The 27,446-nt window shown below is 41.7% G+C and overlaps 2 protein-coding genes across 8 annotated transcripts in view; both read left to right on the top strand.

Moving 5' to 3' along the window:
* The window catches only part of LOC129192067 (latent-transforming growth factor beta-binding protein 2-like), a 128,897-nt gene extending 112,374 nt beyond the window's left edge, over positions 1 to 16,523 (top strand). For 3 of the 4 annotated variants that reach the window (XM_054795558.1, XM_054795557.1, XM_054795556.1), the window contains 10 exons: positions 1,061 to 1,189; positions 3,165 to 3,299; positions 4,634 to 4,831; positions 7,058 to 7,150; positions 7,448 to 7,576; positions 10,743 to 10,883; positions 10,972 to 11,145; positions 11,226 to 11,504; positions 12,608 to 12,757; positions 14,648 to 16,523. In XM_054795558.1, the coding sequence (XP_054651533.1) occupies positions 1,061 to 1,189; positions 3,165 to 3,299; positions 4,634 to 4,831; positions 7,058 to 7,150; positions 7,448 to 7,576; positions 10,743 to 10,883; positions 10,972 to 11,145; positions 11,226 to 11,504; positions 12,608 to 12,757; positions 14,648 to 14,823 (1,604 nt within the window). In that variant the 3' untranslated portion in view covers positions 14,824 to 16,523. Of the gene's footprint in view, positions 1 to 1,060; positions 1,190 to 3,164; positions 3,300 to 4,633; positions 4,832 to 7,057; positions 7,151 to 7,447; positions 7,577 to 10,742; positions 10,884 to 10,971; positions 11,146 to 11,225; positions 11,505 to 12,607; positions 12,758 to 14,647 lie in introns of those variants that run through there. The other variant, XR_008573341.1, reaches the window with a different exon arrangement.
* A 2,055-nt stretch (positions 16,524 to 18,578) lies between these two features.
* pomt2 (protein-O-mannosyltransferase 2) lies at positions 18,579 to 27,323 on the top strand. 4 transcript variants are annotated; one of them, XM_054795560.1, is made up of 21 exons: positions 18,579 to 19,292; positions 19,364 to 19,448; positions 19,519 to 19,623; positions 20,121 to 20,229; positions 21,600 to 21,708; positions 22,245 to 22,404; positions 22,470 to 22,576; positions 22,653 to 22,735; positions 22,819 to 22,928; positions 23,033 to 23,099; positions 23,166 to 23,226; positions 23,311 to 23,389; positions 24,233 to 24,384; positions 24,451 to 24,542; positions 25,635 to 25,711; positions 25,780 to 25,851; positions 25,921 to 25,980; positions 26,064 to 26,169; positions 26,326 to 26,466; positions 26,545 to 26,656; positions 26,746 to 27,323. In XM_054795560.1, exons 1-21 carry the CDS (start codon positions 19,000 to 19,002, stop codon positions 26,849 to 26,851), a joined length of 2,286 nt encoding a protein of 761 aa, XP_054651535.1. In that variant the 5' UTR covers positions 18,579 to 18,999; the 3' UTR covers positions 26,852 to 27,323. The 4 variants fall into 4 exon arrangements, with proteins under 4 accessions (XP_054651535.1, XP_054651537.1, XP_054651534.1 ...); XM_054795562.1 differs by lacking the exon at positions 25,921 to 25,980; XM_054795559.1 differs by having other exon boundaries at positions 25,780 to 25,980.
* Positions 27,324 to 27,446: the final 123 nt, after the last annotated feature.

Genomic DNA, 27,446 nt, shown 5'->3' with positions numbered 1-27,446 from the left:
TTTGTTTCTATAGTACTGTCACTTGGGAAGATATAATAAAATGCTTGCTGGAATGTGAGGGGAGTTTTCACTTTCGTGAGATACTGTATATGTACATTTAAGTGCAGTGTTATTCATACACTAAATAGGGCACATTCTGGTGGTCCAGGTTTAACAAATCTTGCAAGTCTCCACTGTGTGCCCTTGTTTGCTGACAACCCCTCTGGATTTACTTAAAACATATAATTTTACATAGTTTCCTGGAATTAACTTACAAACACTGGTGTTTGAAAACCCTGTCAGTGAACTGTATAATACATACTGTATGTCCACCGTCTTTGACATGTTAGAAAGCATGTGGTTTGGCTTGTGTTAGCGCGGAACTTTTTCATTGCCAAAACAAAACTCATCAAGCATCTGTCAATTTCAGATTCACCGTCTTAGATTTATTTTACAGTGTGATTGATTGAAGCAAAAAGATACAATTTCAGGCGGCCACAATTTCAGAAGTTTCATCTCAACTTCTCATGGCTCTTTCCAAAGATGTGTGCCCACTTTCAGCTTAGAATCATCCTTATACTGTCACTGCCCCCCCCTCGGGTCAAGGAAAGGGGGTCTTTGACATCTTCATGTGGTCTTGGTCACCACGGCAGCGCATCCTGGATGGCCTGTCCTGGCTGCATTGGTGCTATTCCACTCTTAAACATCTCCGAGCACCCTAGCGCGACGTTGGCTGTATGTGTGGTTATGTATGACACTTTAAAGACGACCATTAACACTTGTATCCTGTACTACAATATAATAGTGATTTAACAGTTAGCATGTAGAAATATAGTGGTAAAAAATCTATATATTAATTTTATCAAGTGTATGTGTGTGCTAGCAAGCGCTTGTATATTTACCATGCTAATATATAACTCATTTATCCTTTCACTTGTTATTGAAGTCTAATTGGAATTGAATTAGAAGTGAGTTATATTTCATAAAAGAGAGATTGAGTTGACAGAAGCAGATTGGAAAAACAGTACATGTTGTTTCTGCTCTGACATTGCCAATAATAACTTGGTGTTCTACCCTTCAGATGTAGACGAGTGCCTCAACGAAACCATCTGCGGGAGCCACGGCTTTTGCGAGAACACCGACGGCTCCTACCGCTGCCAGTGCGATCGAGGCTACACAAACCCACACGGAGACCCCAGCAAATGTGTCGGTATGTTACTGCACTGCACTTGAATCAATTCGACAAGTACGGTGGAGTCCAATACAATATGCTTTGTGACCATTTGTTGTAATTTCCAACCAATATTTCCCATAGGGATCAATTAGGATTTACATAATCAGTTCCAGAGTCAAACCGCCAACTCTGAAAAGAAAATGCCACTTTTTAAAACTTTTGCCAATTATCGTCCACCATTATGTGAGACAATAACACACGTCTTTCTCTTTTCTGTGCGATCTAAAGATATAAAAACAGCTAAAAAGAGGGAGGTAATTAATGCACGTAATGGGACACACCTATTCTGCCTACAAAGCCCGCTATTAAAACTCCTCCAAAAACCTCCAACAACGGTTTAGCGTTTTATATACATGCTGTAACCATGTAGTAACAGACACATTCATGATAACATGTAATATGTAAAGTATTTTGCCATACTTTGGTCATTGTAAGCATTACGGGAACTTCTTTCCTGGGTGCATTGATTTTTACATAGCAACATAGAAACGAGCACTACACCAAATATTAACTTGTCCAAACTCAGGAACAAAAACACAGCAGCACTGGCGGCAACTCCAATGTGTAGCGTTACCTTTTGTTAGTGGCCTGCGGTGTTGTGTTGCGGCTCTCTGAGCAAGTGTCAGGTGAAGCTAGTCGCTAGCTAGTCGGTGTGTTGTGGAAAGGTGTGACTACACCAGTGAAGTAGTTCTTCAGCATAACAATGTTAATAACAATAATAATAACAATATTGCTGTAGCTTGGTTAATATGCAGGTCACATTATGTAAATGGGGCATTGTTGTTGGAGGCTTTATAGGCGGAATAGTTGCGAGGAGCAGCGGTTGTACTCCGAGTTTCTCCTGGATAACAGTGCTTCTCACGTTATCTCTTAGGGAGAGCCCAGCCACCCTACGGAGAAAATCTTGTCCTTTGCGTCACTACCCAAAGTTCATGACCATAGTTGAGGGTAGGAACGTAGATCGACCGGTAAATTGAGAGCTTTGCCTTTGGGCTCAACTCCCTCTTTACCACAATGGACCGATGCAGAGTCCACGTCACTGCAGACGCCGCACCAATCCGCCTGTTGATCTCGAGTTCCATACTTCCCTCACTCGTGGACAAGACCCCGAGGTACTTAAACTCCTCCAATTAGGGCAGGATGTCATCCCCGACCCGGAGATGGCACTCCACCCTTTACCGAGCGAGAACCATGGACTTAGACTTGGAGGTGCTGATTCTCATCCCAGCCGCTTCAAACTCGGCTGCGAACTGATCCAGTGAGAGTTGAAGGTCACTGTTTGATGAAGCCAAGAGAATAATAGGAGTGTAAAGGTGACTATAGGGGTGTTATTTCGTGGCTACAGGGCTCTACTGTAATAATGGTTTTAAGAAAAACAATGAAAATGTTCAATTTATTAATATTGAATCCCACTTGGTGGAAATTCACCAACCAATTAACCACGATAAAAAGGGGCGACTGTACAGTATACATAATGTTAATATAAGACACGTAGGCTGCACTAACACTTTAAACTTTCATGTCAATTTGCATGCTTGCATGCTCACTGAACTGAAGCCTCGCTCTGCGGTCGTCCCCGTTTTTGTGCAACTTTTGAGGTATATCAATCCTACAAATGGTGGGTGAATTCCACACAATATAAACTTTAGGATGTTCATGTATGGATATTCCACTGCATTGCTGGTGGCCTGATGAGCATTATCTTTAATGCTCAGCTGTTTTTAGCTGAACAGTGTATACATTAGCACAGGTTGATGTATATCATGAATATATACAGTATATGCAAAGTATACAGGTATGGCCTTGATTGCAACTAATGTGATTATTTAGGTATTTTGTTTTTCCACAAATAACGGACTTCCACTGACATGATACTTGTGGAGCACATGCCATTGTGTACATGCCTCATCCTTTACTGACCTATCGACCTCTTCCCTGCCGCCTCTCTCAGACGTAAATGAGTGTGAGATGAGCTTGGCGCTGTGCGGAGAGGCCCTGTGTGAGAACTTCGATGGCAGCTTCCTGTGCATCTGCCCCAACGACAATGAGGAATTTGATCCCATCACCAGCCGGTGCCGCTCCCTGGGTAAGAGAACGCCGCCTGCGCCCACAGTGCCTCACAGGACTTAATTCTGCGTCGCATCGGCGGGAGACTGAGTTTTCCCTCATTTAATGAGCCGTGTGTCATTATCCAAACAACAAGGGTGACTAGGTGGACGTGACCTACTCCACATCTCTAAGTGTATCTTTTTGACCTGGCTGCTTCCATTTGTTTTGTTGAGGTTGGCTGGACGGCGTGCAATATTTGGATGAGTCTAATCCCCCAGACAATTGATGCTGTAACTTCTTCAGTAGAGCCAAGCAAACTCCCCGAGGGAGTTACTGCAGACCTACTTTCCCACCAAGACAAACAATGATGGACTGTACCTACTGGTAATCGACGCTGTCGACATCTCTTCTAAGATAACATCATGGCAGCGTGGGGCATTGTGATTTCAGAGAAAGCACTTTGAGTCATGGAAACATCATCGCCTCCCTAGCTTGGTCTGTGTACAGGAATAGGGTGTATTTACATTATTAAGCGGCGTGCCCTCGACAGGGTTGTTTTTCCTCCTGCCTGGGCACTAAACCCCAGCTATGCCTCTGTGTACCTTTTTGCCACATTCCACTGTTTGCTTTCGACGTGTGTTAATCAATCATGTGAACGTGAATGTTGTGTTGACTCACATGCCAGTGTTTCCATTTGGCTAAGCCAGCAGCTTATGGGCAAAATGCCTGAGCCCATGCCTTTTGGCTGAGCAGTGGTGGGCCAGGGTAATACACCACCTGCTAGGAGGCAGGCAGGCATATTGGCTCGTAAGGCCACTTTACTACTTCACCACTTTTCTTGCATGATCCTTGGCACTTATACAGTGGCACATCCAAAGCATACCTCGTTTTTCCTATAGGAAATAATGGGAAGTGAAAGAACTCGTCCCAGGCTCAAACTGTCAGTATCATAAAAACCTTTATTAACTGTATAGGCAATGTTTGAAACATTCTTCATTTGAACACAGGGGCATGCAAGGTTCCGAGGAAAATCAAGTTCATCAATCAGTGGCATAATAAATTTAAGAATATACCCAACAGACAATAACAATGCAAAAACTAAGCAATGTAAGAGAGATTTGAAAAAAAAAGTATTATAAAACCAAAATAAACTAAAATGAAGGAAAACTACACAACCTGACAGACACATAATGGAGAGGAATGCTCTCCTCACATACGGTGTTATATACTGTAGGTACTGCTGGATACAATAAGCATACAGTATGTGTCATGAGAACACTTGGTTGAATTCCAAAATGTATGAATTTTGGTGTGTTCCATTCCGTGACCACCCTCTGACCTCACTTGTCCTTTTTGTGTGTCTTCCTTCAGCTGGTACCGACTCAAAAGCCCCTTCTCCTGCGGCCCCTACAACTGAGGAGAGGAAGGAGTGTTACTACAATGTAAACGACGCCAATTTTTGTGACAACGTCTTGTCTCGCAACACCACAAAGCAGGAGTGCTGCTGCACTGTGGGCGCCGGCTGGGGCGACAACTGTGAGATTCACGCTTGTCCCACTCCAGGAGGAGGTGAAATATTCAATGATTCATCAATGCATTTTTTAATTAAACCAACTATAAGGGCCTGATCTACTAGGAGCCCAAATAAGCACTAAATTGCATGACCAAACATAAAAATTGCACATGCTATTAGTGGGCGAGTTGGAGGTGATCTGCGTTTGACTTTCTGCTAGCTAAAGCTGCTGCTAGCCAAAAAAAACACACTGGCTTTTCCTCTATGGAAAGACGGCAGTGACAAGCACATTACAGCTCATGCACACCTAACACTTTCAGGATGCAGAGGTACAGTCTCCTGTATGACATGTATTTTATTGTCCGATTAGCAAGAATAATGATGTCACACTTACATGAAAGACTTTACATGGGCTGTAGAAACTCATGGTGTATAATAAATGTTTCTGCAAAATTACATTTTGCAAAACTGATCCAACACAGACTGCAGTGTGACAGTATGTAGTCACGCTCGCGGCAGCATCACTTCATCAGGAAATGTGCAAATCCAGCGATTTTTGCTTAAGAAAATGTTTAAAAATAATTGGACTCATCCCTAAAACACAGCTAGAATACAGTTCAATTGACAAATATTAATAATTAATATTAATTTTTTATTTTTTATCATGACTGCTGACGCTCTGCCTCACCTGCCTCCCATCACTGCACATAATTGCACTGGAATGATCCTGACGCAAGAAAATGCAGTGTTGCAAGGAGTTTTTTAGAGCAGATATGATAAGGCTCCTTTGTATAACAGGCTCCAAATCATTCCTTCCAGTAGCTCTGGAATGTTGTATGACATTGCTGGATAGATGATGTCTCTACTATTTTTATTTTTGACAGTCCAGATCTGTCTCTCCGTCGTCTGTCATTGTAACGCTGTGCCAGTTTGCACCGGCCTTCCAAACATGCTAAAATAACACAAAAGCACAGACCGCAAACAGGTTTCAGAATTGATAAACCATATTGTGTGTGCTAAATGATTACATCTGCACCTCCTCCTCTCAGTATTTTGTGCATTCTGATAATCAACATATACTGTATTCTGCATATTCATGGGGTCAACACACAAAATGGATTGCCAGTGCTATTTTGCTCATTTGACAGATGCAGACCTCAGTGCACCCTGTTAGTAGATCAGCTTTGCGCACACAAGTTTGCACGTTTTTATATGTGCAAACCTTTCATAGATCAGGCTCTAAGAGTATTAAAATTAAACAGTGGTGTGAAAAAGTGTTTGCCCCCTTTCTGATTTCTTTTTTTTTTTTTGCATGTTTGTCACACTTCAGTGTTTCAGATCATCAAACTAATTTAAATATTAGTCAAAGACAACATAGCTGAATACAAAAGGCAGTTTTAAGTGAAACTTTCATTATTAAGGGAGAAAAAAAATCCAAACCTACATGGCTCTGTGTGAAAATGTGATTTCCCCCTAAACCCAATAACTGGTTGGGCCACGCTTAGCAGCAACAACTGCAATCAAGCGTTTGAAATAACTTGCAATGAGTCTCTTAGAAAGTCTCTTGTTGTAATTCAGCCACATTGGAGGGTTTTTGAGCATGAACCGCCATTTTAAGGTCATGCTACAGCATCACAGTAGGATTCAGGTGAGGACCTTGACTAGGCCACTCGAAAGTTTTTATTTTGTTTTTCTCCAGCAAAACAGTCCCAGACCTTCACTCTACCACCACCATATTTTACTGTTGGTATGATGTTCTTTTTCTGAAATACAGCGTTACTTTTACGCCAGATGTAATGGGACACACACCTTCCAAAAAGTTCAAATTTTGTCTCGTCAGACCCACAGAGTATTTTCCCAAAAATCTTGGGGATCATCATGTTTTCTGGCAAAATTGGCATGAGCCTTAATGTTCTTTTTGTTCAGTGGTGTTTTTCATATTGGCCGTTTTTGCCCAGTGTCTTTCTTATGGTGGAGTCATGAACACTGACCTTAACTGAGGCAAGTGAGGCCTGCAGTTCTTTGGATGTTGTTGTGGGATCTTTTGTGAGCTCTTGGATGAGTGGTCTTAATCATCTGTCTTCTTCTTCAGGCCACAAAATAGTTAAGACTGAATCAACGGTGCCTCTGCTGGTTGCCGCCAAGAAGTGCACTCCATTTTGCCTCACTTACAGTTTATCAGTGATTTCTACATAATTCTTAACAATTTATTATGCCCATCCCCAGTGACTATAGCATGATGCCATTCTATTCTAATAACACCGTTTTTTTTTTTTTTTCAGATGACCATCACCAGTTGTGCCCTCATGGCAGCGGATCAATACCCCTGCCTGCTTCCTCTACTCAAAGTCTGGCCGAACAGCGACTCTACATCGGTACTTATTTTAATAACATACCTTGGCTTTTATAGCTTCCTCACTACTGGCACTAGCATGTTTTATTTTCACTTTCAGCCACTTTTAAAGCCAGGTAAACAAACGCAATCCCTCACCACCCTTTAACGAGGCTGCCTAATGCCAAGGCTCAATGGGATGCATACCTGGATTATTACTTTAACAGCGCTGTGTCCCGACAGCTTTAAAAGCAATATTTCCTAAAACAGTGTTAATATTTTGTTTGTTTCTTGCGCTTATGTCACGCCAAGGTGTGTGTCTCTGTTATTTTTTCCTCAGATGCTAATGAATGTGAAATGTTTGGATCAGACATTTGTAAGAATGGACAGTGTGTAAACCTCTTCTCCTCTTACACCTGCTACTGTCGCTCTGGATTCTACTATGACAATGTCAGGCTCGAGTGTGTTGGTAAGAAAAGTATCCTTTTTTTTTCTTTGACATTTAAAATCAATGATTGATGTGAACCACTGCACTGCAGCTGTAGAATAGTCCATATTAGAGACCATAGCTAGTGTTCTGGCTGCTCTTATTGACACCACATGTCCCATTAGGCTTATTGCTTTCTGTCACAAAGTGAATGGTTGAACTTTTTATTGTGTACCAGATTCTTTTGTGCTTGTAAATAAAGCCAGAAGCTTTCTTTGTAATGCAATATGCAATGATATGCAATGTCTCTCAAAGCTAAACGTTGTGCAATGTTGAGATAATGGTGCTATATCAAAATTGTAAAAAGGAAAAAAATAAATAAAATGTCAAACGTAAAGAATAGAATTTTTACAATATTTTTTATTTGACAAATGGAGTTGTACTTACACACCTAATTTTTTTTTTCCCCTGTTGGATTTTAGGGAGGTTCTAAATAGAGCTTCAAAATGCAAAAAGAAGAAATGGGAGTGAGACAAAAACAAATTTCAGTTAGTAATTTATTGCAAAACACCATTAAAGTGAAATAGGCTGTTCATTAAATGATCAAATTTAAGACCATAGCTCAAAAAAATCCTGAACGCCCCCCCAAAATAAAAAATAAAATTTTTAAAAAAGGACTGAGTAATGAGTATCTGCGCCACTTTTGTTAATCATATCAAAAAATGGTTTGGGCATGCTTGATACTAGTGTTTCCAGGAGGCTAGTGGGAATGTTGCTTCAGGTGGTGAAGATGGGCATCCACTGTCTGGAACTGATGTTAATTTTTGTGAACTTCCCTTGCCATCCATCTCCAAATGTTCTCAGTTGAATTTAGATTAGAGGAACACACAGGATGGTTCAGAAGAGTGACATTATTCATCTGGAAGAAGCCCTTTGTCAGGCAGGCATTGTAAACTGTAGCATTGTCCTGTTCAAAACCCAGTCATTACCACACAGACAAGGGCCTTCAATCATGAGTAATGCCCCCTGCAACATCTCCATATAGCCATCTGCCGTTTGACACCCCTGCACAACCTGAAGTTCCATTGTTCCATTGAAGGAAAAAGCACCCCAGATAATGATGGCGCCCCCTTCACTGTACCATGTGGAAAACTTTTTGTAACTCTTTGTAATGCCAGTCATGTTGGAAGCCATCAGGACCATCAAGGTTCCATTTTTTTCACATCAGAGAATAAAACTTTCATTCACCTTTCAATATCCCACGTTTGGTGCTGGCGTGAAAATTCCAAATGGGCAATTTTGTGGCGTTGAAGGAGACGAGGCCTTTGAAGAGGTTTTTTCTTCTTAAAACCCTTCTCTTGGAGATGCCGTCTGATGGTTATTGGACTGCACCAGTAACAACCTTCATTTGGGCCAGGGATCATCCCATTTATTGACAGACAGTCAATCGGACCCTCGAGCTCAGGGCCGGTGACATTTTTTTGGGTCTACCATTTGATTTTTTTGTTCCATAACCCTAAAGATCTTAAAATAACTTTTAAATGATCGTCTTACTGTGTCCAACCTCAGCAGCAATGATGCGCTGCAAGAGGCCTTGCTCAGGCAGCTCGCGGGGGCAGCAGTCTCAGTAGGGAAGCCAAGACTTCCTGGTCCCCGGCCACCTCCTCCAGCTCCACTGGGAGGACACCAAGGAGTTCCCAGGCCAGCTGTGAGACATAATCCCTCCAGTGTGTCCTAGGTCTGCCCCGGGGCCTTCTCCCAGCTGGGCATGCCCGGAACACCTCACCAGGGAGGTGTCCGGGAGGCATCCGGACTAGGTGCCCAAGCCACCTCAACTGGCTCCTCTCGATGTGAAGGAGCAGCAGCCTTCCGGATGACCAAGCTCCTCACCCATCTCTTCGGGAGAGTCCAACTACCCTACGAAGGAAACTCATTTCAGCCGCTTGTATACGCAATCTCGTTTTTTCCGTCACAACCCAAAGCTCATGACCATAGGTGAGGGTGGGAACATAGTTTGATTGGTAAATTGAGAGCTTTGTCTTCCGGCTCAGCTCTCTTCACCACGACAGTGACTGCATTACTGCAGACGCTGCGTCGATCCGCCTGTCGCCCTCAAGCTCCAACCTTCCCTCACTCATGAACAAGACCCTGAGATACTTGAACTCCTCCACCTGGGGGAAGGACCTCATTCCCAACCCGGAGGGAGCAATCCACCCTTTTCCGACTGAGAACCATGGCCTCAGATTTGGAGGTGTTGAGTCTCATCCCAAAAGCTTCACACTCAGATGCAAACTGCCCTAGTATACGCTGAAGGTCACAGCCCCGATGAGGCCATCAGGACCACATCGTCTGCAAATTGCAGAGAGGAGATCCTAAGGCCACCGAAGTGGACTCCCTTGATGCCTTGGACCGGGGACCGAATGGCACGTAGTAGCACGCCACCAATCCCGTACTCTCGGAGCACCCCCCACAGGACACCACGAGGGACACGGTCAAATTCCTTTTCCAAGTCCACAAAGCACATGTAGACCAGTTGGGCAAACTCCCAAGTACCCTCCAGTACCCTCGCAAGGGTGTAGAGCTGGTCCAGTGTTCCGCAACCAGGACGAAAACCACATTGCACCTCCTGTAACCGAGGTTCGATTAACGGTCGTACTCTTCTCTCCAGCACCCTGGAATAGACTTTCCCAGGGAGGCTGAGGAGTGTGATCCCACCCTCACACACCCTCCGGTCACTCTTGGGACCACCACCCCAGTCTGCCAATCCAGAGGTACTGTTCCCAACTTCCACGCAATGTTCAAGAGACCTGTCAGCCAAGACAGTCCCTCAACATCCAGAGTCTTGAGGAATTCAGGGCGAAATTCATCCACTCCCGAAGCTCTGCCACTGGGGAGTGTTTTGACTACTCCAGATACCTCAGCCACGGCGATGGAACTGTCCACGTTTGTGTCCTCAGACTCTGCTTCCTCAATGGAAAGTATGTCAGTGGGATTGAGATCAAGAGATCATGAGTGTGTGAATACTGTTATATAATATTTTTGCTTACTTGAAGCTCTATTTAGAACATCCTTGGATACAAAAGTGCAAAATGTGAATTCTTCCAATTTTTCAACTGGTCTTAAAATTAGAAGTGTATTTTAAAAAAATCCCTGCACTGTTTTATATCTATATCAATTTTGGATATTTGTTTGCCCCTGTGTTTTCCAGATTATGACGAATGTGAATTTGTAAATTCCTGCATGGATGGCGTGTGCGTGAACACAGCGGGCTCTTTCAACTGTTTCTGTAGTCCACCATTAGTCCTGGACAGCTCCCGGCGGCGTTGCATAAGCGTCAACACAACAGAAGGTGTGACATGCTCAAAACCACACACAGAGCAGCACAACATAAGCAATAAAAAATGGTATGAATTTTTTTTTTCAATGTTTCTTCAAAGAAACTGTGGAGTCTAACCCCGATGTGCACATGGACATCTGCTGGCAGCGACTGGAGGGAGACAACATGTGTTCAGAACCCCTCCAGGGCCGCAGAACTACATACACTGAGTGCTGCTGCTTGTATGGAATCGCCTGGAGTGGACAGTGTGCCTTTTGTCCAAGGAGGGATTCAGGTGCGAAAATGAAAATCATGTTTATTTGGTCCAATATCAGTTTATATTTTCAGTTCTAACCTCTGCTCTGTTACTTTCAGAGGACTATGCAGTCATGTGCAACCTGCCTCTGAGAGGAGGTTCAGACAGTTTGCGAGAGCGTCCGGGTTATGAATACGGCATTGATGGGCCTGAAGATCCTGCCGAGCCTTATGTTCCTCCTTACTGGGACAACTACGGTGGACCCGCTGGACCGTACGACATCCCAGAGAGCGTCCCTCTGTTTAACGACAACGACTACAGCATTCGACAGCCACCTCCCCGACTCCCCATGTATCGACCTCGCGAGCACCAGCCACGGCCAGTGGATCCCCACTCTGGTTGGTGTATATTAGCATAAATTCCAGTGTATAAGCCGCACCGGAGTATAAGCCACACCCATTAAATTTAGAGGAAACAACAGATTTGTTCTTATATAAGCCGCACCGTTATATAAGCCGCAGGTGTGCACGTCATAAAATGGGATCTTTAGTGCACTGAAAGATGTTACACAAAGATTTTTTAAACTTTTAACACACCACAAAGTCAATCAATACTGTACAATGTTGTATAATGAAGTGGCACATGTGAACAAGACCAAGTGCTGTAGAGCAGTGTGAGTGCAAGCTAGATGGGGACACTGGAAAGAGGGGGCTTTAATGGTCTGCGGTGAGTGCACCCGTACGGCTACTTTGACATGATAACTATTGTACAGTATATCTAGTTAGCATCTTAAGGTTACCCTGTGAAAGAGGTACATTAGAACGTAGTATATAGGATGCAATGCAGTCCTATTGGATTTGATTATATTATACTGACTATAGGTACAGAATATTGTAAACAGACCGGTTTCCTAAGTGTGAGGCAGAAGACTTCAGGGTAGGTGCAGCAGCTTGAGAAAAATAAAGAATAGCATAACCTGCTAAGCTAACTTCAGTTATGTTTGAAGGCAAAAGGCAAAAAAGAATTGTAGTTCCTGCAGTGAGAGAGCAAATGGAATCTGGAGTCAGAAGAAAATGCCACAAAATATGCTCCAGTAATTCTGTTTTTCAGGACGTAGCGGAGGCTCGATGAGAGGAGGGTCATTGTGCCACACTTTGACACTTTAACCGTGTTGCAGACAATGAGTGTATGTTTATTGTTTACAGATATTAGAAAGATATAAAAGAAAACATACAATATAAGGAGAAAAGTATTAGGATAGTTGGCCATTGTACTTCTGGGAAGTGAACATTGAAGATAATGCTTTCTACAAAGTTTTGGAGTATCAGTCCAAGAGTGTCCCAAGACTTCTGTCCATGTAGTGTATGTAGAACCTGCACGTTCACTACAATAAATAACTTTTTTGAAAAATACATGTCCGGCCCCATTGTTGAAATGCAATGACAGCATGCTTTTTATTTACATAACTACATGATCTTACATGGGTTCTTTGTGTTGCCAGAGCGCTACGAGGGCTTTGAAGGTCTCCAAGCAGAAGAATGCGGCATCCTGAATGGCTGTGAGAACGGACGCTGCGTTCGTGTAAGGGAAGGCTACACCTGCGACTGCTTCGACGGCTACGAGCTGGACCTCAATAAGATGGCCTGCATAGGTTCGTTCGCTCTTACTCTGACATCTCACAGTGTTCCTTCCGTGTAAAGCCGCTCAGAGGGGGACCTCTGGGAGCCCGCATGCGATCCATCAGTTGATTTAATCGTCTCTCAGAATGTTGAAATGCTGATCTCTCCCTTTGTATTTAAACCTTTTGGAGCCAGACTTTGGTATTTATTTCAATGAGGCAACGCTTCATGCAGCTCAAGGAGAAGCTTTGCATTTAACAACCTTGCATTAACTTGTGTTTTATAGCGATCTAATGAAAGCAGTCTACTCCCCAAAAGCATTGTCTGTTAGCTACTCGCTGCCAAGAGTAAGGCCTTGAATCCACGCCACTCACTCTATTACATGGGATTTTTATGTCTTTTCAGTGTTCTTTGTTTGTTTTGTGAGAAAGTGAGACTGTCTTGTTATGGAATGCAATGATTACTATATTCCGTCTACATTCGGGCTTATCAGCTTCAAGGCCAATAATAACGAGGCAGTGGAAACATGGTGCAACACATGCTACATTCTTCCTTTTCCTAAATATCGTTGCCCATCAGAACATGACGTAGACAGGAGGCTCATCCAACAACGTGACTGTCACATTCATGATGCTCGTGTTACCTTTACTTCTGAGTTCTGAGCAGTTTAAGTGCTCGATGGGGGCCTGATGCTGCTATAAAGACATGGACGAGGATGTTTGATGATGGAGCTACTGTATCACAAAAAACAGTTGCTACAACACAGACAAAACCTAAATTTGGAGAAAAAAAAATCGATTAGGAGAGCACTAGCCAGATATCCCATTTTTATAGATGTACAAAAAGCGTCTGGGGACGAAATCACTCGGGATTCCATTAACATTAATTATTCGGATGCAATATCCTTAAATTCCCTCACGGGATTAATAAAATATACAGTCTCACACAAAAGTGATTCCATCCCTCACAGTAACCATTTTATTACAGTATATCCTCTCAACAGACAATACTAGAGGTGAAAAGTAGTCGGTGTACAGGTTGTACAGCAGTATAGATTTGCTATCTGCTGAAAATGACTCAACACAGCCGTTATTGTTGAAATAGCTGGAAACACAAGTGAGTCGCCAGTTAATTGTGTCTTACCGACAGTCAAGCATGGTGGTGGTAGCATCATGGTCTAGGGCTGCATGAGTGCTGCCAGCATTGGAAGAAACATGATTTCCAACATGTGACGTGACATTGCAAAGCAGAGCATGAGCCCATCCCTTTGGAAACTGGATAACAAAACCAAACACACCTCCGAGATGCCTTGCTGAGGAAGCTGAAGCTGAAGATGAAGGTGATGGAGTTGCCAAGTATGTTTTCAGGCTTCAACCGAATTGAGCACCTGTGGGGCATCCTCACACGGACAGAAGGCGGATGAGTGCAAGGTTGTCCATCATCCACCAGTGATGTCATAGATTCTAGCAACAACCTGTGCAGCTCTGGTGAATTCCATGCCCAAGAGGATTAAGGCAGTACTAGATAACAATGGTGCTCACACTAAATAGTCACACTTAGGACACAATTTTGACATGTTCACTGTAAGGTGTACTTACTTGTGTTACCAGCTATTTAGACAATAATGGCTGTGTGTTGTTTCATTTTCAGTGGATAGTAAAACCATACTGCTATAATTTACTACTCTTTCGTATATCCAAGTTTCATTTCTATAGTATTGTCCCATGAGAGGATATTAAATGTGAAATGAGAGGTTTGCACTCACTTTTGTGAGATACTATATGAACTATTCTTTTAAAGGACATTTCACACACAGTTAATTCATTAAAATTGAAACACAATATCAGTGTTGCTAACCGTCGAGTACAAGGGTGCTAATGATTCTCCCTCACCCCGGTTTAACATGTTTCCTTTGCCCGCAGACATAAACGAGTGTGAGGACATCAGTGACAAGGTGCCGTTGTGTCAGAACGGCCAGTGCACCAACACGGAAGGATCCTACAAGTGCAACTGTTTGCCCGGCTTTGTGGCCTCGGCCAAGCCCCACAAATGCATCCCAGCCATTCCAGAGGCAGAGCTTAGAGAATCAGGAAACTGAGATGACGACTGATTAGCGCTGATTTTATTTGAATTTTTACCTGCTTCTTCGAAGTTGACCTTTCACCCTATGTGGCCTTCTTCCCCCTAAGGGCCCGGCACTAAACCTGCTACAAAATAACCCTGAAACGTCCAGAACAGAACACACTAATTATCCGTCATACACATATAAGAGGAGTGTGCAGTGACTAGATGACATTAAATGCTTCACCTGTTAAAGGGATTTTGTGGACTGGGCTGGGCTTTTCATTCACTAACCCTCTTGGCAATTTGATATATTTTCCATTTCATTTTCTCTGTTTTTGTGTTATTTATTTCAGGCCTTTGGAGGGCACGATTGCTTCCTATATTTTTCTTCATTTGATTGCCACAAGTACAGAAATGTCATAAAATTTCCTACAGTCAAATTCACCACGTCAGCATCGCTTCTTTTTGCCCCTCACAAAGTCATTCAAAACCGATTGCTTCTCTATTAATCAGCATTCAAATCCTTAGAACAGCAACGTGTTGAATGTGTGGACCAAGAGCTGGGACGACAATGAATACAACCAAACTTTTCAAAATAAAGGCTTCAGCCGCTACCTTTTAAAGACTATAGATGTATATGAGGATCTGATTATGTAATGTTTTTTAATGTAAAGGTGCAATACTTGCCACTTTTCCTAAAAAAAAAAAAAAAATCAATCTAACAGTATTAACTTATTTTATTTTTTGACAAAGTAGCAATGTGTGTTGCTACATTTTAATGTCTAAAATAACACCCGATGCGTTTATGTACACTTCTTAATCAAATGATTCATTCCTGTGTGCATCTCTGAATGCAAGACAAAGGCTCCTCTGGAGAGGTTTGGTATATTTTGTACAGCTCTAGTACGATGTATTATTATTTTTGTTAAATATCCTTTCAATGCATCATACATAGCACAACCAATATTTTTGTTTGACATAAAATATGCAAAACATGAAAAAAAAACTGACATCATAGCTTTGTAGATTTATATGTGTCTGTAAAAAAAAAATATTTTTTAAAGCAAATCTTTTAATGTGTGAGGAGAGCGGCTGACACTGTACCAGAGGAACTGCGTGTATAACCTGCCCTGTGGAGCAGAATATTAAATATATATATTTTTTTGGAAGTGGCAGCACTGTTCTAATCTAATAGCAGACATGTTTCATTTCATTACAAAGACGATGCGTTTGAAATGTAAGCACCAGCTACACCTGTGGATAAAGATGATTCATTGGCAACATAATGTCATGGATGTATCATAATACACAGCCTCGGCCTGCTTTGCTTTCTTTTTTTCAACTTTTTCTTTTCAGGTTGGATTCAATCATTTGTTTAATGGGCACCTGGCAAAGCACGCAATCATGACAGCAGAACACTAATATACTGTAAAGTCTAATTTAACCTACATTAATGAACTATAAACCCTGCGACTGTACAAATGTTTCCATGCGATGTGCACTGTACTCTAACTGTGCTGCTCTAATTATCACCTGAACCAGACAGGAAGTCCAACATTTGGGCCAAAGTTGGAACAGTTGAGGCCCTATAAAATCCCAAATGACTTAATGATGATGTTTTGTTGTAATGATGTGGTCATTGGAAATATCATGCTCATTCATTTTGTTTACCTCTTGACTGTAATCACTGTCAGTCATCCAAATAAAAACGTAAAAAATACATTGTGAATCTGTTGGGTGTTTTCTTACATAGACCATACAGTATGTCACAAAAAGTGAGTACGCACTTCTGCAAATATTTTGTAGCTTTTCATGGGACAACACTAATGACGACATGTTAATACAATGTAAAGTAGTCAGTGTGCAGCTCGGATAACTGTAAATTTACTGTCCCCTCAAAATAACTCTACACACAGCCATGAATGTCTAACTAACTAAAGTCAGTACACCTCTATGTTAAACTCCTCAGGGTCATGTGACTCACTAGTCTTACAAGGCCTTAGGTGTGGTGGTGTTATCGCGCTCACACTCACTCATACTGGTCACTGGAAATTCAACATTGACCTTTGTGGCAAAGAAGTCTCTGAGGATGTGAAAAATGTCATTGTTGCGCCACATAAGGATGTTCTAGGCTATAAGAAGATTGCCAACACCCTGAAACTGAGCTGCAGCACAGTGGCCAAGCCATGCGGCGCGTTTACAGGACAGCTTCCACCCACAACGGGCCTCGCCATGGTCCAACAAGGAAGTTGAGTGCACGTGCACAGCGTCATATCCAGAGGTTATGTTTGTAAAATAGACGTATGAGTGCTGCCAGCATTGCTTGACTGAAAGAGTGGAATTGGAGTGAAATTGCTTGGTTACAGTAGCTCGATTGCAGAAGAAAAAGAAAAACACTCTTAAATAAAATGCAGTGCAATATGAGTAAAATATAATAAAATAAAAAGAATATAAGATAAACAAGATTTGTATATTTACAAATACTGTGTAAAAATATAAGTAAATACAAGTAAATGTAAACTTCATACAAGGGAGGGCAGACAGAAGGGCGCAATAATGTTGTGAATTATCTTTTATAGACCCGTGAGATAATGTAGCGCTGGATCGCGGGTGGAATGAATGAAGTCCTGTAGCGTTCACTGTGGGAGAGGAACTGGAGGAGTCGAGTCTCAAGAAGTAGAGTCTGCTCATACCATGTAGAGTCTGCTCATCAAGGACAACAGCAAAGCTGTCTACCAAGATTGCTGTTGTCCTTCCAGTCCAATCTGCAGTTCATGTGGACTCCCAATTCTTGTAGTGGTCCACTATTGCCACCTCCCAGCCCTGAATGGTGACAGGCTCCACTGAAGTCACCTTCCTCCTGAAGTTGATCACCAGCTCTTTGGTCTTGTCGACATTCAGGAACAGGTGGTTTGCCACTCTACAAAGTCAGCAGTCACTGGGGAGCACAGCTCATTGAGGGGACACATGAATGCCAACATTGTTGCTATTGTGACATACAGTATATCGTGACATACTGAAGCAGAGCATGGACCTAAACCCTACTGAGCATCTGTTTGGGCATCCTCAGACGGAAGGTGGAGGAGTGCAAGGTGATGAACATCCACTAGATTCACTCTGTTGTCATGGAGGCCTGAAAGAGGATTCCAGAGGCAACCTGTGATGTTCTAGTGAACTCCGTGCCCAGGAGAGTTACGCTGTGTTGGAAAATAATGGTCTTTCATTAGGGGTGTACTCACTTTCCTGGCCAGTGGTTTAGACATTAATGGTTGAGTGTCAAGTTATTTTGAGGGGCAGTACATTTACACTGCTACCCAAGCTGTGCACTGACTACTTTACTGTACATCGTATCAAAGTGTTGTTTCTTTAGTGCTGTCCCATGAAAGGATATCATAAAATACTGTTTACTGTACTACTTTTTGTGACATATTACATTGTAACCTACTTCTTATAACCAGTTAGTAATTTGTGGACATGAAAGTGTTTTTCATTTGCCTTGTGTGAAGTTATTTTGTCAAAAAATAACACAGTAAAAGACGCATACAATAATTTTAAAAAAAATCATCATTAATAAATTAGAAAACCCTTTTGGAAATAGTGTTATGTGGCATGGAGTATGCTGTATTGACTGTGTTCTACTGCGCTCTAGTGGTCAACATAAAACACACACAGGGTTGTCTTTCCCGTCTTCTTATTGGTTTACGATGGAGCCAGTTTTCCTAAGCGTGGAGCATCTTGGGATACGCATGCCCAGATGACCAATTTAATAGACTACAAATCCCACAAACCACCACGCTAGAGAAGCCTGGCTATCCCTGTGAAGCTCGAGCCTGCATAAAGTTGTATTTATTATCCATTTTACTCTATGTTGCGAACGTAAATATTGTGTTTGTTAACAAAACAGTAAGATATATGAGCGTGAATCTGCAGGTGTGTGGATAGTTGTTTGGAAATATCCTTTGTAATGAAATAATGGATTTAAACGTGGACAAGCTAGGATAAGTACGGCATTAATTGAATGCACTGTAACTTGTAGAACACGTTGTGACGCATTCAGGGACCAGCACTGGCACATGTGGTCAGTGGAAATCAATGCGTTCACGGTGTGTGCCCTAGGGGTTCGTAATTCAAATGTATTAGCAAAACATTAGCACTGGACGTGCTAGCTCATGAGTGGTAATGGACATTTTCTTTCCAGTCTAGTATTCTAATGGAAAATAAACAATGCACCGCACACTCTTACATAACAGGGGACACAACAATACGAAACCGAAAGCTTCAGACCTTTAAAACTCCACGCGCTGCTCCACCAAATGACAAAAAGGATTCTCACTTGTCAAAAGATGACTGTCTGCAACCCGATGAGACACATGGTGAGAGCTACCATAGAAGAAGACGTTCCAGCAATGATGAACCCCCCAGCAGAAGCGGTTTGCTTCTGTTGGTGGCTGGACTCTCCTTTTCTACACGCCTCTACAAAATAAAAGAGCCCCCTCATGTGTGGTGAGTGTTGTGCATGTAAACCATCACCGTTATTTATATTTCATATTGTTTCTCTCTTCTGTGTCTTTCAGCTGGGATGAGACACACTTCGGGAAGATGGGAAGCTACTACATCAACAGGACCTTCTTTTTTGACGTCCACCCTCCTCTTGGAAAGGTAAGACTTAAGACTTAAGATGTCAAGATGTTTGTTCTTTAGTTTTTTGCATATTTTTGCTGTTTTTCAGTTGCTGATTGGACTAGCTGGTTACATGAGTGGTTACGACGGCACCTTTCCATTCACAAAACCTGGAGATAACTATGAACACCACAACTACTGGGGGATGAGAGGGGTATGCCACACACCACATTTGGGAATTCTCATATTGACCCGAATATAATACATTTTCAGAAAAAGACGCATCGTCTTATTTTTGCAACAGAGACCCGATTGGAAAAAAGTGTCTTGGGCAAGACGACAGAGAGGGAGTTATGATGCTAACTTTAAGAAAATGGTGACAGTTGTAGTACATAGCCAAAAGACTGTTGAGCAGCAAAAAAATACAATATTGCAGCGTGTAATGTACAGGTGTATGTAGAAAGACGTGCTTAGGAAAGCGAAAAGCTGTTACTGGAAGTGGACTGGACTGGAATAGCGTTCCGAGTCTGACGTGCTCACTCACTTCATTGCACTGCTGTTTTATTTAGTTTAATGTTCTTCCCAAAACAAGTTTTGAAAAACTGGCTTTGTCTTATATTCAGAGTTGTCATATATTTGGGTCAATAATACATACTTTTTTATATCTGACCATAGCTGTTGTTGAAATGCATGTTGTTGTTTTCCCTCCAGTTATGTGCAGGGTTAGGCTCCTTTCTCCCCATCTTTGCCTACCTCATTGTGTTGGAGCTGTCTCATTCTCACACTGCTGCTCTCATCGCTGCTACTCTGCTCATATTTGGTACGTCTCGTCCCCAAGCCCGGTCCTATCAAAATTAGCTGCCTCTAGAGCAGGGGTCGGGAACCTTTTTGGCAAAGAGAGCCATGAAAGCCACTTATTTTAAAATGTATATCCGTGAGAGCCGTATCATATCTTTTAACACCGAATACAACCAAATGTGTGTATATTTAAAGAAGATTAACAATTTTAGAATATAATAAGTCTCTGAATGTATTCTTTTTTTAATAATGTTGGTATATTGAAACTAACCAATAATAAGTAAATTACTTTTTACTATGAATGCGACTTCGGGTGCTGCATGGTTTTGCACCGTACTCCGTATCTTTCTTTCTTTTCCTTTTTCTTCAAAAGGGTTGTCTCTGCACAATTAGCTGACTATTTGATTAACACTCGGTCTACCAGAATTCTGCAACTACTAGAATGACCATAGCAGTCATTTTGACTCTTTGTATATAATTTGGATTATCATTAAAAAGATCTAAAAATAAATTGGTGGAATAGGTAAAAAACACATCAGGACACTAAATGAAAACTATAGTGATTGAGTGTTTGATTGAATTGACACAGCATAACTTCTCTGCAATTACACATGCAAACTCAAACTGCAACCATTTTCTCTGAAGCAAGGCTAAAGCCTCCATAGCTGTCACCTTCTTTCTACGTGTCATTTTTGTCTCTCTTGGGTTTAGAGTGAAGCTACAGCTAGGTTTTAGCATCACAGAGCATAAAAAACAAACAGCCAATAGAGCAGGAGGAAGGGCGGGAAAAATGTAGCAAATAGTGAAATATGACACCCCCTGTAAAAAGCAGGCAGTCAATTTGACTGCTATGGTCATTCGAGGTAGTAATACTCAGATCTCTTTTCTGTTTTGAAATTTTAATGATAAAACAATGTTAGAATAAAATATACACACATTTAGGAAAAGTCAGGGTCCTATGGGTACATAGGTTTTTTTTTTTAACCAAGTTATGACATTGCAAATTTTGAAAACAGTCAAAATGACTGCCTTGGGAGTTCGAGTGTTAAAGGAGGGATGACCCCAATAATAATCAAGTTTTGGTGTCTGACATGTAAAATATGGGAAGGACAGCTGGCATTGCGCTAGAAAATAAAATGGATGGAGGAAAATGCATTAGAATGCATATTTGTAATGTTATTTTTAACACTGTGAGTTCTGTAATGTTTTACTTTGAAATGTCAGGAAAACAAATTAAAATAAACACATTTTATGGTGTTAAGAAATGTCTGAGAGCCAGATGCAGTCATCAAAAGAGCCTCATCTGGCTCCCGAGCCGTAGGTTCCATACCCCTGCTCTAGAGTCTAGAGACATAGAAATATGTATTTATACTGTCCACATCTTCTTAACAGACACTGGCTGCATCACTATTTCCCAGTACATTCTGTTGGACCCTATACTCATGTTCTTCATCATGGCAGCAGTACTGAGCATGGTCAAGTTCAACCAACAACAACACAGGTAGATTGAAATATTATACAGTATGTTCGTAATAATGAAAGAAGAAAGTTACGTTGGTTGTGAAAAGGGTTGTAATGTTGCGAAAATAAAGTGTACAGTATCACAAGGAGAAATGCCGTAATGTTCCAAATATAAAGCCTTATAGAATGAATTGTTAATGCTAATTGAACTGTGAAGCTCATGCGAGGAATAGTCATATTTTGGGGGGGGAAAAGTTGTGATGTTGCAGAAATAAATTTGAAACAGCACAAGAAAACGTCCCGGTAATGAAAAAAAAGAAGTTGTAATATTATGGTAAGTACGTTTTTAATTTGATAATATACAGTAATTGGATGAAAGTGTAGAATAAAGTTGAATATTACAAGCAAAAAATCAGGTGTAAATAGAACTGAGAAATGACTGCTAATTGACGATAGCTTCTCTGAGACCACATATGCTAGCCGGTGGTGATGTTCTTCTATTTTTTGCTCATATTATAGTTAAATTTTTTTTTTTGACCTTTTAATTGGCCATTGCATTTCTTCTGTTGTTTTCAGGCCTTTTTCTGCTCCCTGGTGGTTTTGGATGGTACTAACTGGTGTCAATCTTTCTGGAGCTCTTGGGGTGAAGTTTGTGGGTCTGTTTGTCATCCTGCTGGTGGGACTGAATACAGTGTCTGACCTCTGGAGGCTTTTGGGAGATCTGGACCTGATGCTGGTAAACATATCTGTGATAGGAATGATGGAAATGCAATACTTTTAAATATTATTTCCTGCTCCGAGGTGGACTTCGTAAAGCACCTCCTGGCTCGGGTCGTCGCGCTCATCCTGCTTCCTGTCTTCCTCTATGTTACAATATTTGCAATCCACTTTGTTGTGCTAAACAAAAGGTGAGAGCAACTGTTGGATGCAATTTGGTGTCACACAATTAATTACTTATCATCAATTTGCTCTGTTTCTTACCAGTGGACCAGGAGATGGTTTCTTCAGTTCCGCCTTCCAGTCTCGCCTCATTGGGAACAACCTGCACAACGCATCCATGCCTGAGTGTGAGACACAGTATATTTTTCATTAAACCACATGTCCTTCTATGAATTCCACGTATGTAATGAAATGTGTTATTCTTCTGTAGATCTGGCATACGGCTCCACCATCACGCTAAAAAACCTTCGCATTGCTGGAGGCTATTTGCACTCTCATTGGCACTTATACCCAGAAGGAGTGGGGGCAAAGCAGCAGCAGGTCAGGACACGAAGAAAACATTGTTGTTAATTATAATACTGGTTCTACAATATGCCCTCCATTAATTATATATGTTGTGTGTGTGTGTGTGTGTTTGTTGTCAGGTTACAGCCTACTTGCACAAGGACTACAACAACTTGTGGCTGGTTCACAGGCAGAATGATACAAACTGTAAGGAGACCCAACTTTCACTTCAGTCGTAACTTTAACAGTATTACATTCTTCGTTGCTTTCTAGCTCAGCGGGGAGCGCCTGATCTCGTCCGTCATGGTGACATCATCAGATTGGAGCACAAAGAGTCAGAACAATAAAGTTGACTTATCCCTGTTTCATAACACAAGCACTTTTCACTCATGGTTGTTTTTCTTCCTGGTTTCCTCAGGACGACTCGCAACCTTCACAGTCACCTCCATGAGGCTCCTCTGACTAAGAAGCACTTCCAGGTTACGGGTTATGGCATGGTGAGTAAGCATTAAAGGTGTACTCGCACTGAAGATTGTGTACTAAACTCAGACTACAGTCTGGATTGTTTGACTTGTGTGCGTTACAGGGTTATCCTATTTCCCGTATTACCCTACGATATCCTATTTTTGGTTCACTGCTCATATTTTATTGGCCTTTGGCATATTCTAAAAGTAAAATAATAATTAATGAGATATATTATTAGACATGATGTCACCTATAACACAAAGCTAAGATACAGATGTTTGGCTCGTGTAGTTTAGCATATATTGAGCAACATCGGGTTGGTTTTATCATCTTTAATACACAAAATGCCCCCCCGCATCCTTCAATTTGTCTGTTTGCAGTCCTCAGTGGACACCCCTGCCGTAAAAGTTCCAGTCAACACCTGTTGTCAATGAACTGCCGACTACAATAGTCACCGGGTCGTGGTCAACAAAGCAAACAACCGACAGGGTCTCTAACTAGCAAACCGTCGGCATTAACAGCTGTGGCTGTATGCAACCTCCTTGTTTAGTTTTTATTAACTCCACAAGATGTCAGGATGAAGTATTATAAGTGGTCAGCATTCAGCAGTTTTATCTACCTCTGCATGTGTAATGATTTGAACAATAAATAAAATGGTTTCAACACATCCTTAAAAGCCGCTCGTCAGTGGTTTGAGAGCCTGCGCTCGTGTGCTCGACTCTCGGTGGGGATGTGTGGTTGTGGGATCGAGCTTGGGCAGTGTGCAAGCTGGCCTGAGTGGGAGGATCACTGTTATACATGCTAACAAAGGTAGTTTCTTTTTTAATATTATCTTAATATGTCACACCCATTGCTGTCTGTTTGTGTGTGTTCAGAACGGTACAGGTGACAACAACGACCTTTGGAGGGTTGAGGTGTGTGGAGGTCGCACAGGTGACCCGGTGAAGGTGCTGCGCAGCAAAGTTCGTTTTCTGCACAAAGCTACCGGTTGCGTCCTTTTCTCCTCTGGGAAAACCCTTCCCAAATGGTTAGTGTAATCTTATCTGTTTAGCATGTTGGGAATATCCAAGCTTGACCACACATTTCTCTTCAGGGGCTGGGAACAAGTGGAGGTCACCTGCAGTCCCTACTTAAAGGAGACTCTCAGCTCTCAGTGGAATATCGAAGATCACATCAATCCCAAATGTATGTTGCACATGTCCCTCAAATCACCTGTAGTTTACTAACTGTACATTTCCTTAGCAAGCATTTAACCTTGTATACAGTGATACCTGAGTTTTCACTATTAATCTAATTAAGGGTCAGTCGAAAACCAAATAAATGTTTCCATTAGAAACGTAGATCCATTTCATATCCAGTTTATACGTTCCAGACACCCAAAAATAACACAAAGCACATTTTGGAGAGAATAATCATAGTTTTAACATGCAAAAAATGATGCAAATTAAATGGATAAATGAAGATTTATCATCACATTTAACATAACTTTTATCTTTTATTGAAGATTTTTGTTGGCCACGATGGAGGAGAGAAAGGGAGAGCCATACAGACGCCACCTTTGTGTTTTACTTCGACTTCTTTCTTAAATTCAGTAGTGTTTCTCACCTTCTTTATCTAAGTGTTGTCACTTGCTACTTTTTTTTTAAGTTTAATGTAACAGGAGGGCCATCTCCCCTCATCATGTACTTGGGAGTCTTCATTGTTGGCGGAATTCCGCCACCCGACTTGTGAGCTGCAGCAGTGAGATGCTGTTTCTCTCTTTATGGCACGCTCTTCTCCCACTGATATCTGCTCACCGCACCCCACCATACCCTGAGCCACAGAGGGCACGTTAGGTCTCCATCCCATGTCCTTCCCCTCCTGCTCAAGCTTGACAAAGGCTGCCCAGAAACACGGCATGCACCTCGTGGCAACGTAGCAAGCAGGTAGCACAGACAGGAACGCAAGGTGCATTCACGGACATCGGATCATTACACTATTTTCATAGGATTTTTTCTTTGGCCCAAACAAATACCCGCGGCCCACTGGAAACAGGTGGACCCAGCAGTTGAGAATCACTGCCTTACAGGATGCTGTAGTATTATGTAAACTAAGTATCACAAGCAAAACTAGCCAGTACCAAAGGGTATAATACAACAGTTACACACTATTTTAGAATAGCCAAGACTGTGTACCAGAATCTAGGCAAAACTGTGGTGTAAATTTTCATGAAAAACAGAACCATACATAAACAGGGGCATTCCAAAACTGAGGTTTGACTGTGTTCTTCTTCTGCAGTGCCCAACATCAGCCTGTCTGTGCTGAAGCCTCATTTTCTTGAAATCCTAATAGAGTCCCACATTGTTATGATAAGAGTAAGTGAAAGATAAGGTCTGCTAGATTGTACTTTTCTGCAATCATGTTGAAACTTGCCTTTCTTTAGGGCAACAGCGGTTTGAAGCCTAAAGACAATGAGGTGACCTCCAAACCCTGGCACTGGCCAATCAACTACCAGGTGTGTTGGGATGAAATCTATTGTGAAAACGCATGCATCATTTCAAGTAAATGCTACTCTTTTGTGAAGGGATTGAGATTCTCTGGAGTGAATGAAACAGAGTATCGTGTCTACTTGCTTGGCAACCCTGTAAGTGGTTTAGTGTGAATCATTTCATTCATTTTAGTTCCATCTACACGCATTATTATGCTTGTGATAAAACATGTTCTTAGGTGGTGTGGTGGCTGAATCTGGCATGTTTGGGATTGTATCTGATCCTGGTTGCAGTAACCTCGGTTGCCTTCCAAAGAGGTGTCTCTGTGAGCCAAAGAAGGAGAGGTAGGGTCGACTCGGGACTGATGCACAAAGATTCTCGTTGTACACTTGATGTATACAAACTGGCGATATACATGTACTCTTTTGGCTGTGGAATGGGTACAAAGCCTGTATTGTACCTCCAAGGACAGAAATGGAATCCTACCTGTTGTGTTTCAGAACATTGTTTTGTGCTCATGAGAGGAGGAGGCCTCTTTTTCCTTGGTTGGCTACTGCACTACATACCTTTCTACACAATGGGCCGGGTCCTCTACTTCCATCACTATTTTCCTGCCATGCTCTTTAACAGCATGCTGACAGGTAGCATCTCCCAATACAGCATGTCTGCTTGTTATGCTAAAGAGGACACACATTTATAGCAATGTTTGCTTCTCACAGGAATCACACTGGACTTCCTGTTGAAGATGGCCGACCTTCTGCTCCCCTTGCCGTTTTGTGAGCAGCTACAGAGAGTGTGGATGGTGTTTATTCTCTTAGTTATTCTTTACAGGTGAGCCTTGGTCATAAAATGTATTTTATTTAAGTTTTGCATTGCTAAGTATAGATAATTGTGAATTAGTCAAATTTTCTCTTTGACAGTTTCTACCTGTTCCACCCACTCACCTATGGCATGACGGGCCCTTTGGCACACGAACCTGGGAGCTCAATGGCTAGAGTGAAGTGGATGGAATCCTGGGACTTTTAAACAGTTTTACTTGAAGATGACACTAAATATGTATTACAAAACAGTAAGGGGTGTTAAGCGGTCATTTGTTTCAAGGTCTTGAAGTATTGATGTACTGTAATATTTTTTTCAAGGTACAGTACCATGTGTCGAAGTTGGTGTGAGTCTTGTTACATCTTGTCAGTGCAATATGACAGCAAAGTGTTTTAAGGGTAGGATCTCACTCATGACCACCAACCTTCCTCAACTTGCAGGTTATTTTCCACAGTTGTACCTCGTGTTCTCGTAATGATCTCAAGTGCCTCAAAACATTCTGTGAAATTAAAACACTTTGTTAATTTCTTTGTGAGTCAGTTCAACAGTAGCCTATGTCGTATTAGCTAGCCTGAAACCATTTCTTTACGTCAATATTTGTGTCCATTTTTCTAGTGACATAGCTTTGTATGCTTATATGCATATATTAAGCTCTATGTTAATAAATTATATTCTTTTAGCCCATGTGTTCCAATGCTTCAATTATGATAACCGTGTTTTTTATACAGTATTTTCACATTTAAATTTTACTGCTTTGACCACCTCTGCTGTTTCATACAATTTGTGGTGTTTTGTTGTTATA

Source organism: Dunckerocampus dactyliophorus, chromosome 13 (assembly GCF_027744805.1).
Source record: "Dunckerocampus dactyliophorus isolate RoL2022-P2 chromosome 13, RoL_Ddac_1.1, whole genome shotgun sequence".
NCBI lineage: Eukaryota > Metazoa > Chordata > Actinopteri > Syngnathiformes > Syngnathidae > Dunckerocampus > Dunckerocampus dactyliophorus.
This window is presented reverse-complemented; position numbering and strand designations above follow the sequence as displayed.